Genomic DNA, 15,113 nt, shown 5'->3' on the forward strand with positions numbered 1-15,113 from the left:
GACGTTGAAGCCACCTTGGTCCTTTCCGAGCCTCGATTGTTGCTTGACAATTCCCCACGTTCGCGCTAAGCGGAATTCTCCTTTAGCGGCAATGCGTTCGCTCGTACTGGAACATCTTGAGACCGAATATGCCAGTCATCTTCAAATTTTTACAGACGGCTCTGTAGACAAGGTCAGAGGATCTAGTGCAGCTGCTTTTCATATTCCGTCTTTGAAGTATGATTGGTCTGTTCGTTTTACTAAAGTCGTGTCCTCCACAATGGCCGAAAGGGTTGCCATTGAGGCAGCTCTAAAGAAGCTACGGTGTTGTACGCCTCAACCTACTGTCATAATTACGGATTCAAAATCTGCCCTACAAAGGTTAGAGTACGGGTTCCCCACTGATGCCTTGAATCTTAGATCCCTACATTTGGTGCAGAATCTACATAGCAAGGGCTTCTCTATACGCTTTCAATGGGTGCCCTCGCACATAGGTGTCTTAGGCAACGAGATAGCAGACAACCTCGCCCATACAGCTCTCTCCGGGATTCCAGTACATGGAGTCCCTCATGAAGTCAAGCAAATGTTCAGAGATGTGGTGTTGTGCCACTTCAGTTCTTTGTGGAGCTCTCCTCATCAGCCATGTGTGACCAAGGGTCTCAAAAGGTACCAAGCCATTTTGCTGCACCGCGTTCGCACGGATTCTGCTCGTACGCCGGCGTGGATGTATAAGACTGGCCTAGCGTTGTCACCATTGTGTTCAACGTGTGGTGTGTGTGGCGACATAGAACATTACCTCTTGTGCTGTACTTTGTACAACGCGGAACGGGCTGTGTTATTCGGATCCCTCAAGAAGGCAGGAGTTCCTCACAGTTCTCTTCAGGACATTGTTTTCCCGCGCGGGAGCCAGTCAAGTAGAAGGGATGCTTCTCGCCTTCTTCAACACTACCTGCAGGACACGGATTTGGCCTCCACATGGTGACCTCAGGAGTGTCTATTTGGATTTTTGCGGACAGTGTTTCTGTGATTTCTATTTAAGTGTCGCTACGGTGGAGCAATTGCCGGCAGCAACTGCAAGGCTAATCCCACCGGTAGTTTACAATTACTCAACTCAACTCAACTCTGACTTAGAAGTGACTATCGACGGCCAGAAAGTTACCGCTCTAGTCTACACAGGAGCCGATTACTCGGTGATGAATGGAACATTCGCTGCGCAGCTGAGAAAAGTCACAACGGCTTGGGACGGCCCACAAATTCGCACCGCAGGGGGCCATCAGGACGATGCACAGCGCGAGTGACTGTCAAAGGACATACCTATCCTGCGACCTTTGTTGTGCTACCGCAATGCTCCCGTGATGCGATCTTAGCAAGGAGGGAATACGCCCAGACCCGCAGAAGACAGCTGCTATTGAACAGTTTCGACCGCCGGCCGATAAGAAAGCAGTGCGCAGATTTCTCGGACTGTGCGCATACTACCGACGATTTGTGAAAAACTTTTCGCGCATCGCCGAGCCCCTGACCCAACTGACGAAGGCAGACGTGCCGTTTAAATGGGAAGCGCCGCAAGCAGAAGCCTTCTAGGAACCTCAGCGTCGATTACAGTCATCACCGATCCTTGCGCATTTTGATGAAAACGCCGATACTGAAGTTCATACCGACGCAAGCAGCGTGGAACTAGGCGCCGTCCTCGTTCAAAAAAGTGACAAGCTGGAGAAAGTCATCGCATACGCTAGCCGTTTTTTTTCCAAGGCCGAGGCTAACTATTCGACAACTGAGAAGGAGTGCCTTGCCATCATCTGGGCTACGTCAAAATTCCGCCTCTACCTCTACGGGCAGCCGTTCAAGGTGGTCAGCGACCGCCACGCGCTCTGCTGGCTTGCCAATTTGAAGGACCCCTCTGGCCAACTCGCTCGATGGAGTCTGCGTGTCCAGGAGTTTGACGTCACCGTCGTTTACAAGTCCGGACGCAAGCACTCTGACGCCGATTGCCTCTCACGAGCCCCTGTAGATGCACCGTCGCCGGACGACAATGAGGACGCCTTCCTGGGACCCATCAGCCCCAGCTCTTTTGCTCAGCAGCAACGCTCGGACCCCGACCTAAAAGGCCTCATCGAGTACCTGGAAGGCAAGGTTTCTTCACCCCCGCTTCATTCAAGCGAGGACTGTCTTCCTTCTATGTGCAGAATGGGGTCCTTGTGAAGAACTTTACAGCGAACAAAACTGCCTACCTCCTTGTTGTACCTACTTGTCTCCGCGAAGAAGTTCTACAGGCTTCACACGACGAGCCGACAGCTGGACATCTCGGGTTTACTCGCACCCTCCGCCGCATTCAAGACAAGTATTACTGGCCCCGACTGTCTGCCAATGTCGCAGACTATGTGAAAACATGCCGAGATTGTCAGCGACGAAAGACTCCTCCCAAACGATCAGCAGGATTTCTGAGCCCCATTGAACCTCCTTCAAGGACCTTTCAGCAGATTGGCATGGACTTGCTTGGCCCCTTTCCAACGTCAACATCTGGAAATAAGTGGATCATCATAGCGACCGACTACCTGACCCGCTACGCCGAGGCGAAAGCCCTACCGAACGGAACAGCAGCAGAAGTCGCCAAATTTTTCGTGGAGTGCATTCTTCTTCGACACGGCGCCCCCGATGTGCTCATCACGGACAGAGGAACAGCATTCACGGCGCAATTAACGCAAGTCATCCTGCGCTACAGCCAAACCAGCCACCGGAGGACAACTGGATACCATCCGCAGACCAACGGACTGACCGAGCGCCTGAACAAAACCATCGCCGATATGCTCGCTATGTATGTCGATGCCGAACACAAAACCTGGGATGGCATCCTGCCTTACGTCGTCTTCGCCTACAACACCGCAGTGCAGGAGACCACCCAAATGACGCCTTTTAGGCTCGTCCATGGCAGGGAGGCCACGACCACGCTAGACGCCATGCTGCCCAACGTTACAGAAGAAGAGAACGTCGACGTTGCCGCCTCCCTTCAACGCGCAGAAGAAGCTCGAAGGCTTGCCCGATTACGGATCAAAGATCAGCAGCGGTCCGACGCCAGACGCTACAACCTACGAAGACGCAACGCGGAATACAAGCCAGGAGACCAAGTCTGGGTGTGGACGCCCATTCGCCACCGTGGATTGTGTGAAAAGCTTTTGCGCCGCTATTTCGGCCCGTACAAGGTTCTTCGTCGGCTGGGTGATCTGGATTATGAAGTCATCCCTGACGCAATGGCTGCATCCCAGCGACGCCGCGTACTACCAGAAGTTGTTCATGTAGTCCGTCTGAAGCCGTATTATGCGCGCTAAAGGCCGCTGCATTTCCATGCTCTATTTTTACAAGATCCGTTTTTTCCTTACTAGTCGCATTATTTGTTTTAATGCATCGGGTCGATGCTTCTTTGAGAGGGGAGTAATGCCGCGAATATTTGCAGTGTGTTCGTTTTTCAAATCTGCCGCCACATCACTTTATCGCTTTGTTTGCGACGCAAGACGCGACTCGATTTATCTCGATTGATCGCAGCCAGGTAGAGCTGATTCTACGTTGTTCCGGAATGTTCTAGTAACTTTGCGCTCTTTATCTCAAAAGTTCGCTATCAGCTTTAAATTGAGCACGGCCTACAGTAGCCGGCATTCTGTTCCGACGACCGCCGAGCACGCTTGTCGCTTCGCCGCCGCCGAGAATTCAGTCCATTTTGGGTACAAGTCAGCCCAATAAACAGTTCTTTTAGAAGACCCTTTCGTCCGTCTTCATCGCTGCTTGGACTGCCGTCACCACTACGTGACAGTATCAACCGTGTCACCGAGATCCTACTGTACTTGTTCTGTAATTCACGGTGCTGGGCGTTATGAGTTCAGTTCTTTGTCGAAAAGCCGAAACTGCCGGTTGTCCTGTGGGTTACTTCTTTAAGCACGAAGCTGCCAACTATTGCCACTTGCGGGCATCTTACTGCGTTAGCGCCATTCTCGAAAACAGCGTGGAGCGCGTGAAGATGTTCTCTCACATGATATCCGCTAAAAATTCACGGTCCGGTGGGGTGCTGTCCGCATAACCCACCAGTGATAATGCACCTACCCGTAAAAATTCACACACAAGCAAAAGTGCGCCTTCGGACACACACCGGTTAAAAATAAAATGCATCTCCAACATACCAGCCCAGCATCTTCCGAACCCCCCAAATAGGAGGCGGATGCCTGAACCACTGATCCAATACTCTATTTCTTCACGACCACAAGCCAGCGAAGGCACGGTCATTTGTTCTGACCATCCGTTTTTTTGACTGCTCGACGTATCGACAGTTATTGCTACTCGGTGCCGGGAGGGCGAAAATATATTAAGTTCTTTTTAGATGCCCAAATTCAAGAATGTCATTGCTATTTGCCGGGGATAAAATAGTGGTGCGGGTAGAGGCCTCTTTTTTTTACAATGCCTTCCTATCAAATATTGCCACTCTCACTTAATAAAAAAATATTTTTCTACAGGCAGTCTGTACTTCTAAAACATATTCAAAGTTCAGTGCACTAAGTGTCTAAGAAATGTTAGAGGATTTGCAATTCTTCAAGCGGTACACAGTTGCAGACATCGCAAAACGATGCCATGGTTTTAGCTACCCTTAATGACACCGAGTGAAGAAAAAGGCATTCAAAAGGCAAACAAGAAAAAGCTCACAAAGTCACAAAAAAAAAACCGAATGAACACGAGGCTACTCACGTATAATGTGTCAAATGGTCATGGCAAGTAGCCCCGTTCTTGCATGGGTTGAACTCCTTGCTGCAGAAGTTAATTTTTTTCTCACAATAGTTGCCTGGAATGGAAAGAGAAAAATAGAAAACCTTTTATCTTGTTGGCCTCCGTTTTCAGTATATGGTTCAAGCATCGCATGCTTGATATATTTTCACTATTTTCTACTTTCAGAAGTTGAAAATCATGAAGAACAGAAGCATGCTGAAAAGAACAAGTTTAGCTGTCTCGGGAATAAAATTCGCTTATTCGTTACTGTGCACACAAGCAACGGCTGCGTGTGATGCACAACTCCGGCGTGCAATGCAAGCTCTGGGACGCCTTCTGAGAAACTGTCACCTATGCACTTAACGGTAAGCAGTATGAGGCGATGCAAATGGTGTGGATCCTTCAGCGATTTACGGAGCCTGAGAACTGCTATGCACTACGCGGCAAGTAAAAGTAAAAAATCTTTACCTGTGTAACCAGGGCTGCAGACGCACGAGTAGCTGCCAATGGAGTCGATGCAGGTTGCGTTGTTCTCGCATTTGTTCTTGTAGCAGTCGTCGATGTTGGTCTCGCAGCGGTCCCCTTGAAAGCCCATCGGGCAGTGGCAACTGCGCAATGGCACGCGTGTCTTACAATTGAAGGCAACATGCACGATTTTCGCGTGAAGCGCATGGCGCCCACAGCTGAACCAGGCTTTCTACATGCTTAATTCACACAGATGGCTGAACGAGAAACCAAACCGAAGACCGCAGTCGATACGGCCCCATATTGTGCCATACAGGGGGAGGAAAGATTTTCTTCAATTATGGTTAATCTTTGCCCGCTGCTAGCTACAGCTCTCAGTACGAACAGCAGGTGCCGGTTAGATGAACCATGCACACTGGACTGAGTAACAAACGTTTGCGCGATTCTGACTGCTAGCAGGGGTGATAAACATCAATGAACAAGGCGCCCATTTTGATTTTTCTACTGCGTGGCCCAGCGTGCAGTCCAAGTGCCCGCTAATTGAACTTGTGCAGGATCATGCGGCCTTACTCGTGTTGGTTTATGGTTTATGGGGGTTTAACGTCCCAAAGCGACTTAGGCTATGAGAGACGCCGTAGTGAAGGGCTCCGGAAATTTCGACCACCAGGGGTTCTTTAACGTGCACTGACATCGCACAGTACACGGGCCTCTAGAATTTCGCGTTCATCGAAATTCGACCGCCGCGGCCGGGATCGAACCCGCGTCTTTCGGGCCAGCAGCCGAGCGCCATAACCACTCAGCCACCGCGGCGGCTCCTTACTCGTGTTGGGGGCGCCGCCACGTATTCATGTTTTTATCTTCCTGGGAGTGCTTACAGCACGACTGCTATCAGGTATGCAGTCCTTCTTGCACATCTTGACATCAAGCCCTTACTGACGTGAATAATTTTACCCACAATGACATGCTTGTTCATATCATCTTGCAACAGTATAGATGGGCATGACATCACACCAAAACCTGCTCAAATGTGTCTTGTCAAAATAGCTACATTTTCTTTTGTGTTTTCCAGGCTTTATTTTGTGACAGGCAAAAAAAGTTACGCGAACATTACCTTCGTGCATTTGTTATGGCTGTTCTGCAAGGTGATCTACAATTTCTGTTTTGACACTTTATTCCTGATTGGAATATTTATAAAGGTGGCCAATAATTCTTTACTAATTAAGTTTACACAATAAAAAATACTGCTGACTAGGCCACGTGTCTCTCTACAGCCTCCCAGTACTTCCACTCTCCTAGGGAATTTTTACGGCACACGCCGAGCCGTCGCGTGGATCAAGTCCGTCCAAGGTCACTGATCAAAACGGCCAGAAGATGAACTTGAGCAAAGATTGGAGGGGGCAATGGGAGACAGAAGAGAAGAAATAGAAGGAGAAAATACAAAGAGGCTGACAGAAAAATATACACATCCATGCTGGTCAGGAGAGAAACTAGACCGAAACAACAAAACAGGCGGGGCGGCCAAAGAAGAAACAAGACAAGAATGGGGATAATATGAAGAAACCCTGCTGCGGAGAACACATAGATCCCGGCTAGCTGTGAAAACTTCCATGCGCGCGACGCCGCCCGCCACACTGGGTATGGCGCATTCACACTTGGACATTCGGCGGCGAGAGCGAGCGGAATCCGCTGCCGCTGCAGATTCCGCCGAAATGACCAGCGGAAAGCCCAATGGGCCCAGGACCGAATTCTGCCGCCGGAAAAAAATCCGCCGAATCTCGTCAGCCAACAGGGAGGCGAGTACGAAGTTGGATTCCCTAGGCGACAAACGTGGCGGCGCCCTTCGATGAGGGACGCCTTACTTCGGACTGAATTCGTCGCTGTTTCTGCCTTTTTCAGCACGTTCACTGACCATAAAACAGCCAGCGGTCTTTCGCTTCGTCTCATCTCGCCCATAAGAAAACGTGTGAGTGATAAGTTTGCCTTATTTTTTTATTCCGGGTGACGATTCTTCCCCTTTTAAGTTTAAGAGAGGCGTCGGTTTGTTGACAATGGTTCCCCTCGTAACCACCAGATGGCGCCACTAGGTCTAAACTTGTCGTTTCAAAAGTGGGAATGTTGGAAATGGCGTAACGTCTAGCAAAATAGAGAGTTAAAGCACATCGTTACCGTGTTTGCGTTACCGTTTACCGTGTTACCGGACGCCAGATTTTCCGATTAGCGCGGTGCACGCCAGAAGACGTTTTAGCATACCGTCTCTGCCGTAACAAGTTACCGTAAGGCTAAAACGAGTGATGATGATGGCAGATGCCCAGCTTTTATTGAAAACCAAAATACGGATGCATTGTAATCATGTCTATGAAGTGAGATGCTACATGCACTTTAATAATCTTTTTCTCCGCATATAAAGATGTACCGATTACGCTTCAGCTAACAGCCGACTCAGCGGATTTTCAAATGTGCCCGTGAAGCTAGACACCTGGCCAGTAGACATTTTCACTACGTAGACCTCAGTAAGCTTGCATGCACAGCGCACGTTCGTCGCGAGCGCTGTAGAAAAGCGCAACTACGACACCTGTTTGCTGTGCCGCATCGTCGCTTCTTTATGTGTTTGGATGTAAAGACAGTGGCGCCATCTAGTGACAGTAAGTTAAAGCGCGCTAACTCCTGGCTGCAGAAACCTTTTTGTTTTCTGTACTTACTGATGAATATAGTAAGGGAGTTACCAGCCTTTTTTCTCTCAAGAAAAATGAAAATAGAGAAAAATGTAAAATCGGGCACAAAACTGAAGAGCTGCAGTGCAGTCGTAGCTATTTGGCTATGTGCATGACATGTAGCTAGGCTTAACTGCTCAAAAATCAGCCGATTATCTCAAAAACATGGCCTAGTTGTTGCTCAAACCTCGACATATGAGTGACAATCTGCAAATTAAAAGCGAATGCCGTCATTTATAGCGAGAAATGGCGCCGAAGAACGCGGCGGCGGTGCTGCATTTGGTCCGAAGCGGCCGTGCAGTGCGCCGCCATGTTTGTTTACGAGCGAACGCTAACTCTCCGCAACGCTAAATGAGATTCCGTAGAGTGCTTGCGGACCGGTAAGTGGCGGCGCATGCGCAGATGTCGCTAGCCGAGCGCGGTAAGCGGTAAAGTAAACATGGTAACGATATGCCATCTCTCTTTAGCGTACGTAAGCTTGCATACGGTTTTGGCATGTCGACAGCATCGATTAACCTCTTGCCATATCTGTGTACGCCGTGAGCAGACGACACACAGACGATGAGCGGAGACGCGGTGGCCGGGAAGTGAGAACGAGGCAGCAATTCGCCGGTCGCTGATTTCGCTCGCTCTCCCCGCCGAATGTCCAAGTGTGAACGCGCCTGCAGCTCGGAAGCGATAGGGTGCCTTGATGCCAGCCCCGGGTTAAGGTAGCTAGATTGGGAAGGTGTGAAGATCGCGGCGCTTTCAGTCGGCCGCGCGTGAACCCTCTGCGCACCGATGCCGCCAGGATGAATGTGGCGCTGCTAGTAGCGGCGCGGTAAGCTCAGCCGCGTCGGCCTTGCGCACCCCGTAGCAGTTAGTTCAGTTCGTTTCGTTTGAGGAGGAAAGGTGGGGTGAAAACATAAGAGACGGTAGGGTGAAACAAAGCAGCCCGTCTCTAATTGTCGCTATGTGGCGCTGGATAAGAGCGACAAAGTACTGTGGGGTGGTGGTAATTTCATGCGGCTGAGTTTGTAGAATGCGGTGATTTGATGATATGTATAAAGGACCGATGGGGTCTCTTGCTCAGGGTTGGGTGCCTGATCGTCCGGGGTCCGGTAGGAGAGTTCTCGGGCCAGCGTATGAACGCGCTCATTACCGGGGATCGAGGCATGCCCAGGTATCCACGACAGAGTAACCGCTCGGTCGAGAAAGGTGGCCGTGGCAAGAATACGGTGTGTGGCCGGCGTCACCACGCCCTTTAGGTAGTGGCGGTATGCGGCCTGGGAATCTGTGCAAATTTCGGTTATGTTTTTGTCAATGGTGGAGTGGGCCAGCGCAAGTGCGATGGCGGCTCCTTCCGCCTCTGCAGGTGAATTAGTTCGGATAGGAGCGGCGCCTCCCCCCCCCCCCCCCCCCCCCCAGTGCGGTCATCACAGGCTGCGACTGCCGTTAAGAATCCTACTTTAGAATTTTCTGCCACGTCGACATAAAGGATATCGGAGCGGTTGCTGTATGTCTTGGTGTAACAGCTAGCTCGAGTCTGCCGCCTACCATGATGGAGGATAGCGTTCATATTGCGTGGTAGAACCTTCTGATATATGTGATCCTGCGTGCGCAGAGAAATCATGTAAGGTGTAGGACTTGTTGGGGTGGGAATTGGTGGATTGAGACGGAGCTGTCGCAGTAGGCATTGTCCTGTTTCCCTGCGACTCAGGCGGACTAATTGGTTAGTGCGCTGAGCCTCTAATTATTCGATCACGGTATTGTGGGTACCAGTGGCCAGGAAGCGTTTCGTGCTAACCGTCCGTGGAAGACGCAGGGCGGAGGTGGCAGCCGTGCGTATTAGGATGTCTGCCTGTTGTGTTTGGCGCTGAGTGAGTATGTGGTACAGGAGGTGGTATGTAATGCGGCTGATGATTAATGCATTTGTCATATTGAGGGTCTCGCGTTCAGACAGCCCATGATTGCGTGCTGCCACCCGCTTGATTAGTGCAGCCACCTGTTTGGTCTGTCTTTGCAACAGCTGAAGGGTGGCGGTAGCATCCAGTGTGTTATCAATGAGAAGGCCGGGAATCTTCACCTGAGTCACAATGGGCACTGGATTCCCTTACATATGCAGTTCAATGGGGGGGGGGGGGGGGGGTCGCTGGGCATGGGCTTCAGTTGCAAGAGTTCCGATTTATTTGGAGAGCAACGGAGGCCTGTGTTTGCTAATTGGGTGGCGGTGATGTCTATGGCAGATTGCAGGATATCCTGGACTGTTACAATAGATACTCCCGTTGTCCAGAGGGTTATATCATCTGCGTATATGGCTGTGTGGAGCCCTGGGATAGCAGCAAGGTGCTTTGCCAGTGGCGCTAGGGCAATGTTAAAACGTAAAGGTGATAGGACCGCCCCTTGTGGGGTTCCCCGGTTAGGCAGGGGGAAAGGCTGGGAGGCGACATCCCCAAGATAGAGTTTTGCGTGCGTCCCTGAAGGAAGGCCCGAACATATTGCCATATGCGGGTGCCACAGCCGGTGGTGGCTAATGTCGTCAGGATATGGTCATGGCTTAGTGTGTCGAAGGCCTTATGAATATCCAGGGCTAGTATGGCTCGCGTAGCGGCTGTACGGCACTTATTGTAAAAGAGAGACTCCTTAAGGGCGAGAAGTACGTCTTGCGCCGAGATGTTTGGACGGAAGCCAAATTGAACGTTGGAGAGAAAACCTGTTCTTTCTAGGAACGGTTACAGGCGATTCAGAATGACATGCTCGAAGAGCTTTGCGGACACAGCTCGTTAAGGAGATAGGGCGCAAATTTTGAAGGGTGAGGAGTTTGCCCGGTTTGGGTATAAATCGCATGCTGGCATGGGTCTAGGCTGACGGGAGCGTCCCAGCGTGCCAGTGGTTATTAAAGAGCTCCGTGAGTTCCTGAAGCGAGACTTCGTCCAGATTGAGTAGTGCCTTTACGTTATGCCATCCGGCACCGGCGCCGTAGAGCGGTGAATACTCAAGAGTGCTCGGCGGACTTCGGTTAAGGTAATGTCGGCATCAAGTTCCGGGTTAGGTGGAGGTAGATTGGGTAGATCTGCTGACTGAAGGAATGGGGGTACATAAGTTTCCCGTAGTTGGCCAATTACGTCTGTGCCCTTTTGAAGCTCTAGTTGTATTAGACGTTGTGTGCTTACTTGTGTCTCAGATTTAGTGGTTTTTGGATCGAAGAGAGCGCGTAGGAGGGACCACGTGCTTTTAGTGCTTAATGTACCCTTGAGGTCGTTACAAAAGGTTGCCAAGTTTGCGCTGGCTAGGGTGTTCGCGTATTCTTCTGCCTCACGAGTGAGAGAGGCTATCCGGAGTCTCAATTTACGATTGTGTCGCTGGTGACGCCAGCGCTTGAAAAGTCCCTGTCGGGCCTCCCATAGATGAGCCAGATGCGGGTCAACCTGCGGTGCCACAGGGGTGTTTTCAATGCGCTTGCTGTTCGCCAGGATAGCCTCCACCAGACGGTCTGTCCAGTCGGTGACAGTACGAGGTTTGGTAGAATCAGCTGCCAAGTATGAGAGCAATTTATCCCAATCAGTGAGCAGCTGTGAACGAGGGCTGAAAATCTTAGAATCGTAAGCAATAGTAGTGGATACTGGAAAGTGGTCACTCCCAAGACTGTCTTGGAGCACCGTGTGAGATTTAACGATTATGTTCGGTGTGGCCCATGTGAGATCGGGTGTGGTGTCGCGGGTAACACTTGTGCCAATGCGAGTGGGTACGGTGGGGTTTGTGATCAGGCCGAGGCTGTAATCAGCATTGCGGTAGAAATGACGTTACCTTTGGGGGTATCCGAGGTGTATCCCCACTGCGTGTGACGTGCATTAAAATCACCCACCACAAGGAGCTTTGAAGAACGAAAGGAGCCCAGGATGCCCGGAATAACTCTGCCTTTATCTTTGGGATTGCTGTATATGTTAAGAATAGCGAGGCCATATGTGTGCCCGGGTGAGCTGAGCTCTATCGGGGTATACTGATTGTCCGTGCTTGCTGGCGTGTTTGTCGGTGTGCGGTCTAGCACCGAAATGGATGCGAGTGTCAAGATTACCGTACGTGGCGTAAGGACTGCCGTGCGATAACCGCGAATATGAATGCGATTTGTTTCCGTCTCTTGCAGAGCGATGACATCGGGGGGGGGGGGGGGAGGTTAAGGGAGTTTGCGATATATGCTGCTAGTTGCGCTTGTTTTCGGCGTATGCTGCGACAGTTCCATTGCCATATAATTGTTTCTTTTGGTGTAGTGGACTGGCGTCGCCGCCAACTTTTTTGCGTGCTATTTTTGTGTGCCATGTTGCTGGTCTGGAGATACTGGATCAGGACAGGCAGCGGGTTGAACTGCGCGCTGCTTGCGATGCAATTCCTCATGAGGTATAAGTTCGAAAAGCTTATTGATGCCCGCTTCATGTTTGTCCAAGCGTGTGTTGATCGTAACTTCCATCCTGTCCGTCATGGACTGTATCAGCTGTGCCTGGGCTTGTATGACCTGTTGGTGCATCGCTCCGAGTTGTTCAGCAGGTATAGTGTTTATTATGCTAGTGAACGAAATTCAGCGGAACGTATGTCTTGCTTTACCGCCTCTTGAGGTGGAATTGGAATCCCTTCCCTTACGGCGCGGTTCAGGTGTCCGCCGATATATGAGACAGATACCGCGAGCCATTTCTTTTCCCCAAAACTAATTATTATTATTATTGTTTAAATTATTCCGAAACCTTCCGCTGCGGCATTAACAGCGTCCCTGACATCCTGGGCAGCGTCTCGAAATGTGCACCCACAAAACGCGCTTCAGTCCAGCTATGCAATGCAAACTCGGCTTGTGAAGCAGCACATTTCACGGGAACAATGATGCGCGTTGACGAAACACTATCTTATGTAAAGATCCATTCTTTGACGCTAGCAGAAAACGCGCGATAAGCAAAACGGGCTCATTTTCGCTTCAGTAGTTAAATTTAGCCTACGCGATGCGCTAATTTTGGCTGCGCGCCTTACTGCACCTTAGTGTTCCTAGATATGCTCCCGCAGGGAGCATATCTAGCAGAGTTGCGCGACTGTTTTCCTCGCACTGCTCGTAACACTATTCGCGGAGCGGCGATCACGTGATGACGCTGACGTACTTTTTCCAAACCGGGTCTCCTCATGCCCAACACATGAGTCGGAGGGGGAGAGCCGCTCCCAGCTTGAGCAGAGTCTCCTTTGTTATCCGACTGAGGGGGTATTGTGAAGCCCCCACTGGGAAGAGGATGAGGCCGGAGATTCCCCATGTTGAGCCCAGCCTGCTTTCTTATCCGACTGAGAGGGTATTGTGAAGCCCCGACAGGGATGAGGAGGGGTGCTGCTAAAGGGCCTTCTCATGAGGCTCCTGCCGCACGAGAACCAGCTTTCCCGCAGAGCTTGGAACAAAATGGCGGACCTTCGCGCAACTCTGCTCCCTGCGGGAGCATATATAGGAACACTACCACGCCTCTGCCGTCAGCGCCGCCGCACGGCATCGGCGCGCTGCGGGGCCATGTTTCCCCGGCCGGTTTTCACACCTTTCGAATCTAGCCACCTTACCCGGGTGGAGACAACTTAAGCGACGCCGCTATATTGAATCACAACTGGCCTCTCCTATGTGCCGCGAGATGCTCGACTGGTAGCCCAGCGTAGCTCTCGCTGCAAAAGGCCGTTCAAGTTAAAACACTTTGAAGCGCGCCGAGAGCATGAACAGCGCAGTTACAAACGCTAGCGCCGCTGATACCCTGTGATTCAATACGGTGGCGTCGCTTAAGTTGTCTTCACCAGGGGCTGGCATCGAGGCACCCTAGGAAGCGAAGACCTCGGCAGCAAGAGAGAGCACAGCCAGATTCTCTCCGCGGGCGGCCGAAGAAACAAAATAACCAACCGTAAATGTAGCGCGCGCGGGGGCGCAGCAGCTGCCCTTTTATTAGCCCCCTCAAGAGAAAGATAAAAAATATAAAAGAAGGAGCCCAGCAGAGCTTTGCTCGCCGACCCAGTTGTTATCGCCGCCCAGCGAGAAGCCGGGCGACGAAGCAGAGAGAGCAGCGTCGGTGACAGCGCGTAAAGGGCGAACCTTCTGAAACTGCATCTTCGGATGCTAGCAGAACCCCAGTGTGAGCGTATACGAAGCGTGCAGCAGCAGCCGCCGGCTCACGGCGATTGTCTTGCTGTAGCAGTTGCTTAGTTTACCATTTTTTTTCCAAATCTTAGTTAATTTTTGATGGCACACCCGGTACGAGATATTTGCAGCGGACCAGTTTACTTCAATAAGCAAGAACATTACGATAAGGACACCTGCCCGGGTTAAGCTTTATTTTGCTTACAGTTTCGTAAATCCCTTGCAGGATCGGAGTAACCTTGTATTTATAACCCCACAAACTAACCGACACACACACGACTGAAGGACTATTGGAAGGTGCCATTTATACTTACCAGTTAAGTATGTCACATGATAGCCACACTCCGCCGAATCTTCTCAGCTTGTCCCTTTCTTGACATTTCTCTTAGCAAAAAATTGTTTTTTTTTTGCTATCAGTGTTGTATAAGATAACAGCTTTACTACACACTGTCTGTGGGCCATTTTCTTTCCCCGTTTCAAATGCAATATCTGTCTGTTTTATGGAAATGTATTTGAGTGTTGCAGGTATCCTTGCTTTCTGCTTTCAAAAAAATTGCGCCTTTAACATCAGTAACGTTTTGCTTCCTTGTAAACGAGATCCAGGCCTTGTCAAGCGAATTTATGAATTATTTTCTCCACTTCTAACATCTGACTTTGCGTGAGGTGTTGAATAAACTGATTGATTGCATCCACTGATGAATTCAAGCCCATTCACGCGAAACTGTCAGCAAAATGAACCTTAAGCACGCGCTCTTCTCATAATGTTCTTGCGCATAACAAATCAAAATATTTTATTTGCGTACTTTCAGATGCAGCCTAAGGGCGTACAGAATGTATTTATGAACTGGTTCCTACAGAGTACATATCTCGCGGCAGTGTAGAAAACTACGCAGATAATCGCGTTCATTTCGGCCTGACCGTACACTCCGTTCATTTGCGTTCAATTCTCGGCCATTCTGAAGAGTAGGGTTATATGTCTGATGTTTTCCGAGATATGGAAGCCATGTAACCCCAGTCATGCAAAGGGCCAGGCTCTCAGCTGGAAAATAAATGCTATTGTTTAAGTGTACACAACCTCGACCATTATGTACTGGCTT

General features: G+C 50.3%; 1 protein-coding gene across 1 annotated transcript in view; it reads right to left on the bottom strand.

The window, feature by feature from the left end:
* sli (slit guidance ligand) overlaps positions 1-15,113 on the bottom strand; it is a 408,240-nt gene that overhangs the window by 56,813 nt on the left and 336,314 nt on the right. Inside the window, exons 30-31 of the mRNA XM_077643187.1 lie at positions 5,191-5,330; positions 4,705-4,798 (exon numbers count right to left, since the gene is read on the bottom strand). Of these exons, the coding sequence (XP_077499313.1) occupies positions 4,705-4,798; positions 5,191-5,330 (234 nt within the window). The remainder of the gene's footprint in view (positions 1-4,704; positions 4,799-5,190; positions 5,331-15,113) is intronic.

The sequence above is a fragment of the Amblyomma americanum genome, chromosome 1 (assembly GCF_052857255.1).
Source record: "Amblyomma americanum isolate KBUSLIRL-KWMA chromosome 1, ASM5285725v1, whole genome shotgun sequence".
In the NCBI taxonomy this organism is placed as follows: domain Eukaryota; kingdom Metazoa; phylum Arthropoda; class Arachnida; order Ixodida; family Ixodidae; genus Amblyomma; species Amblyomma americanum.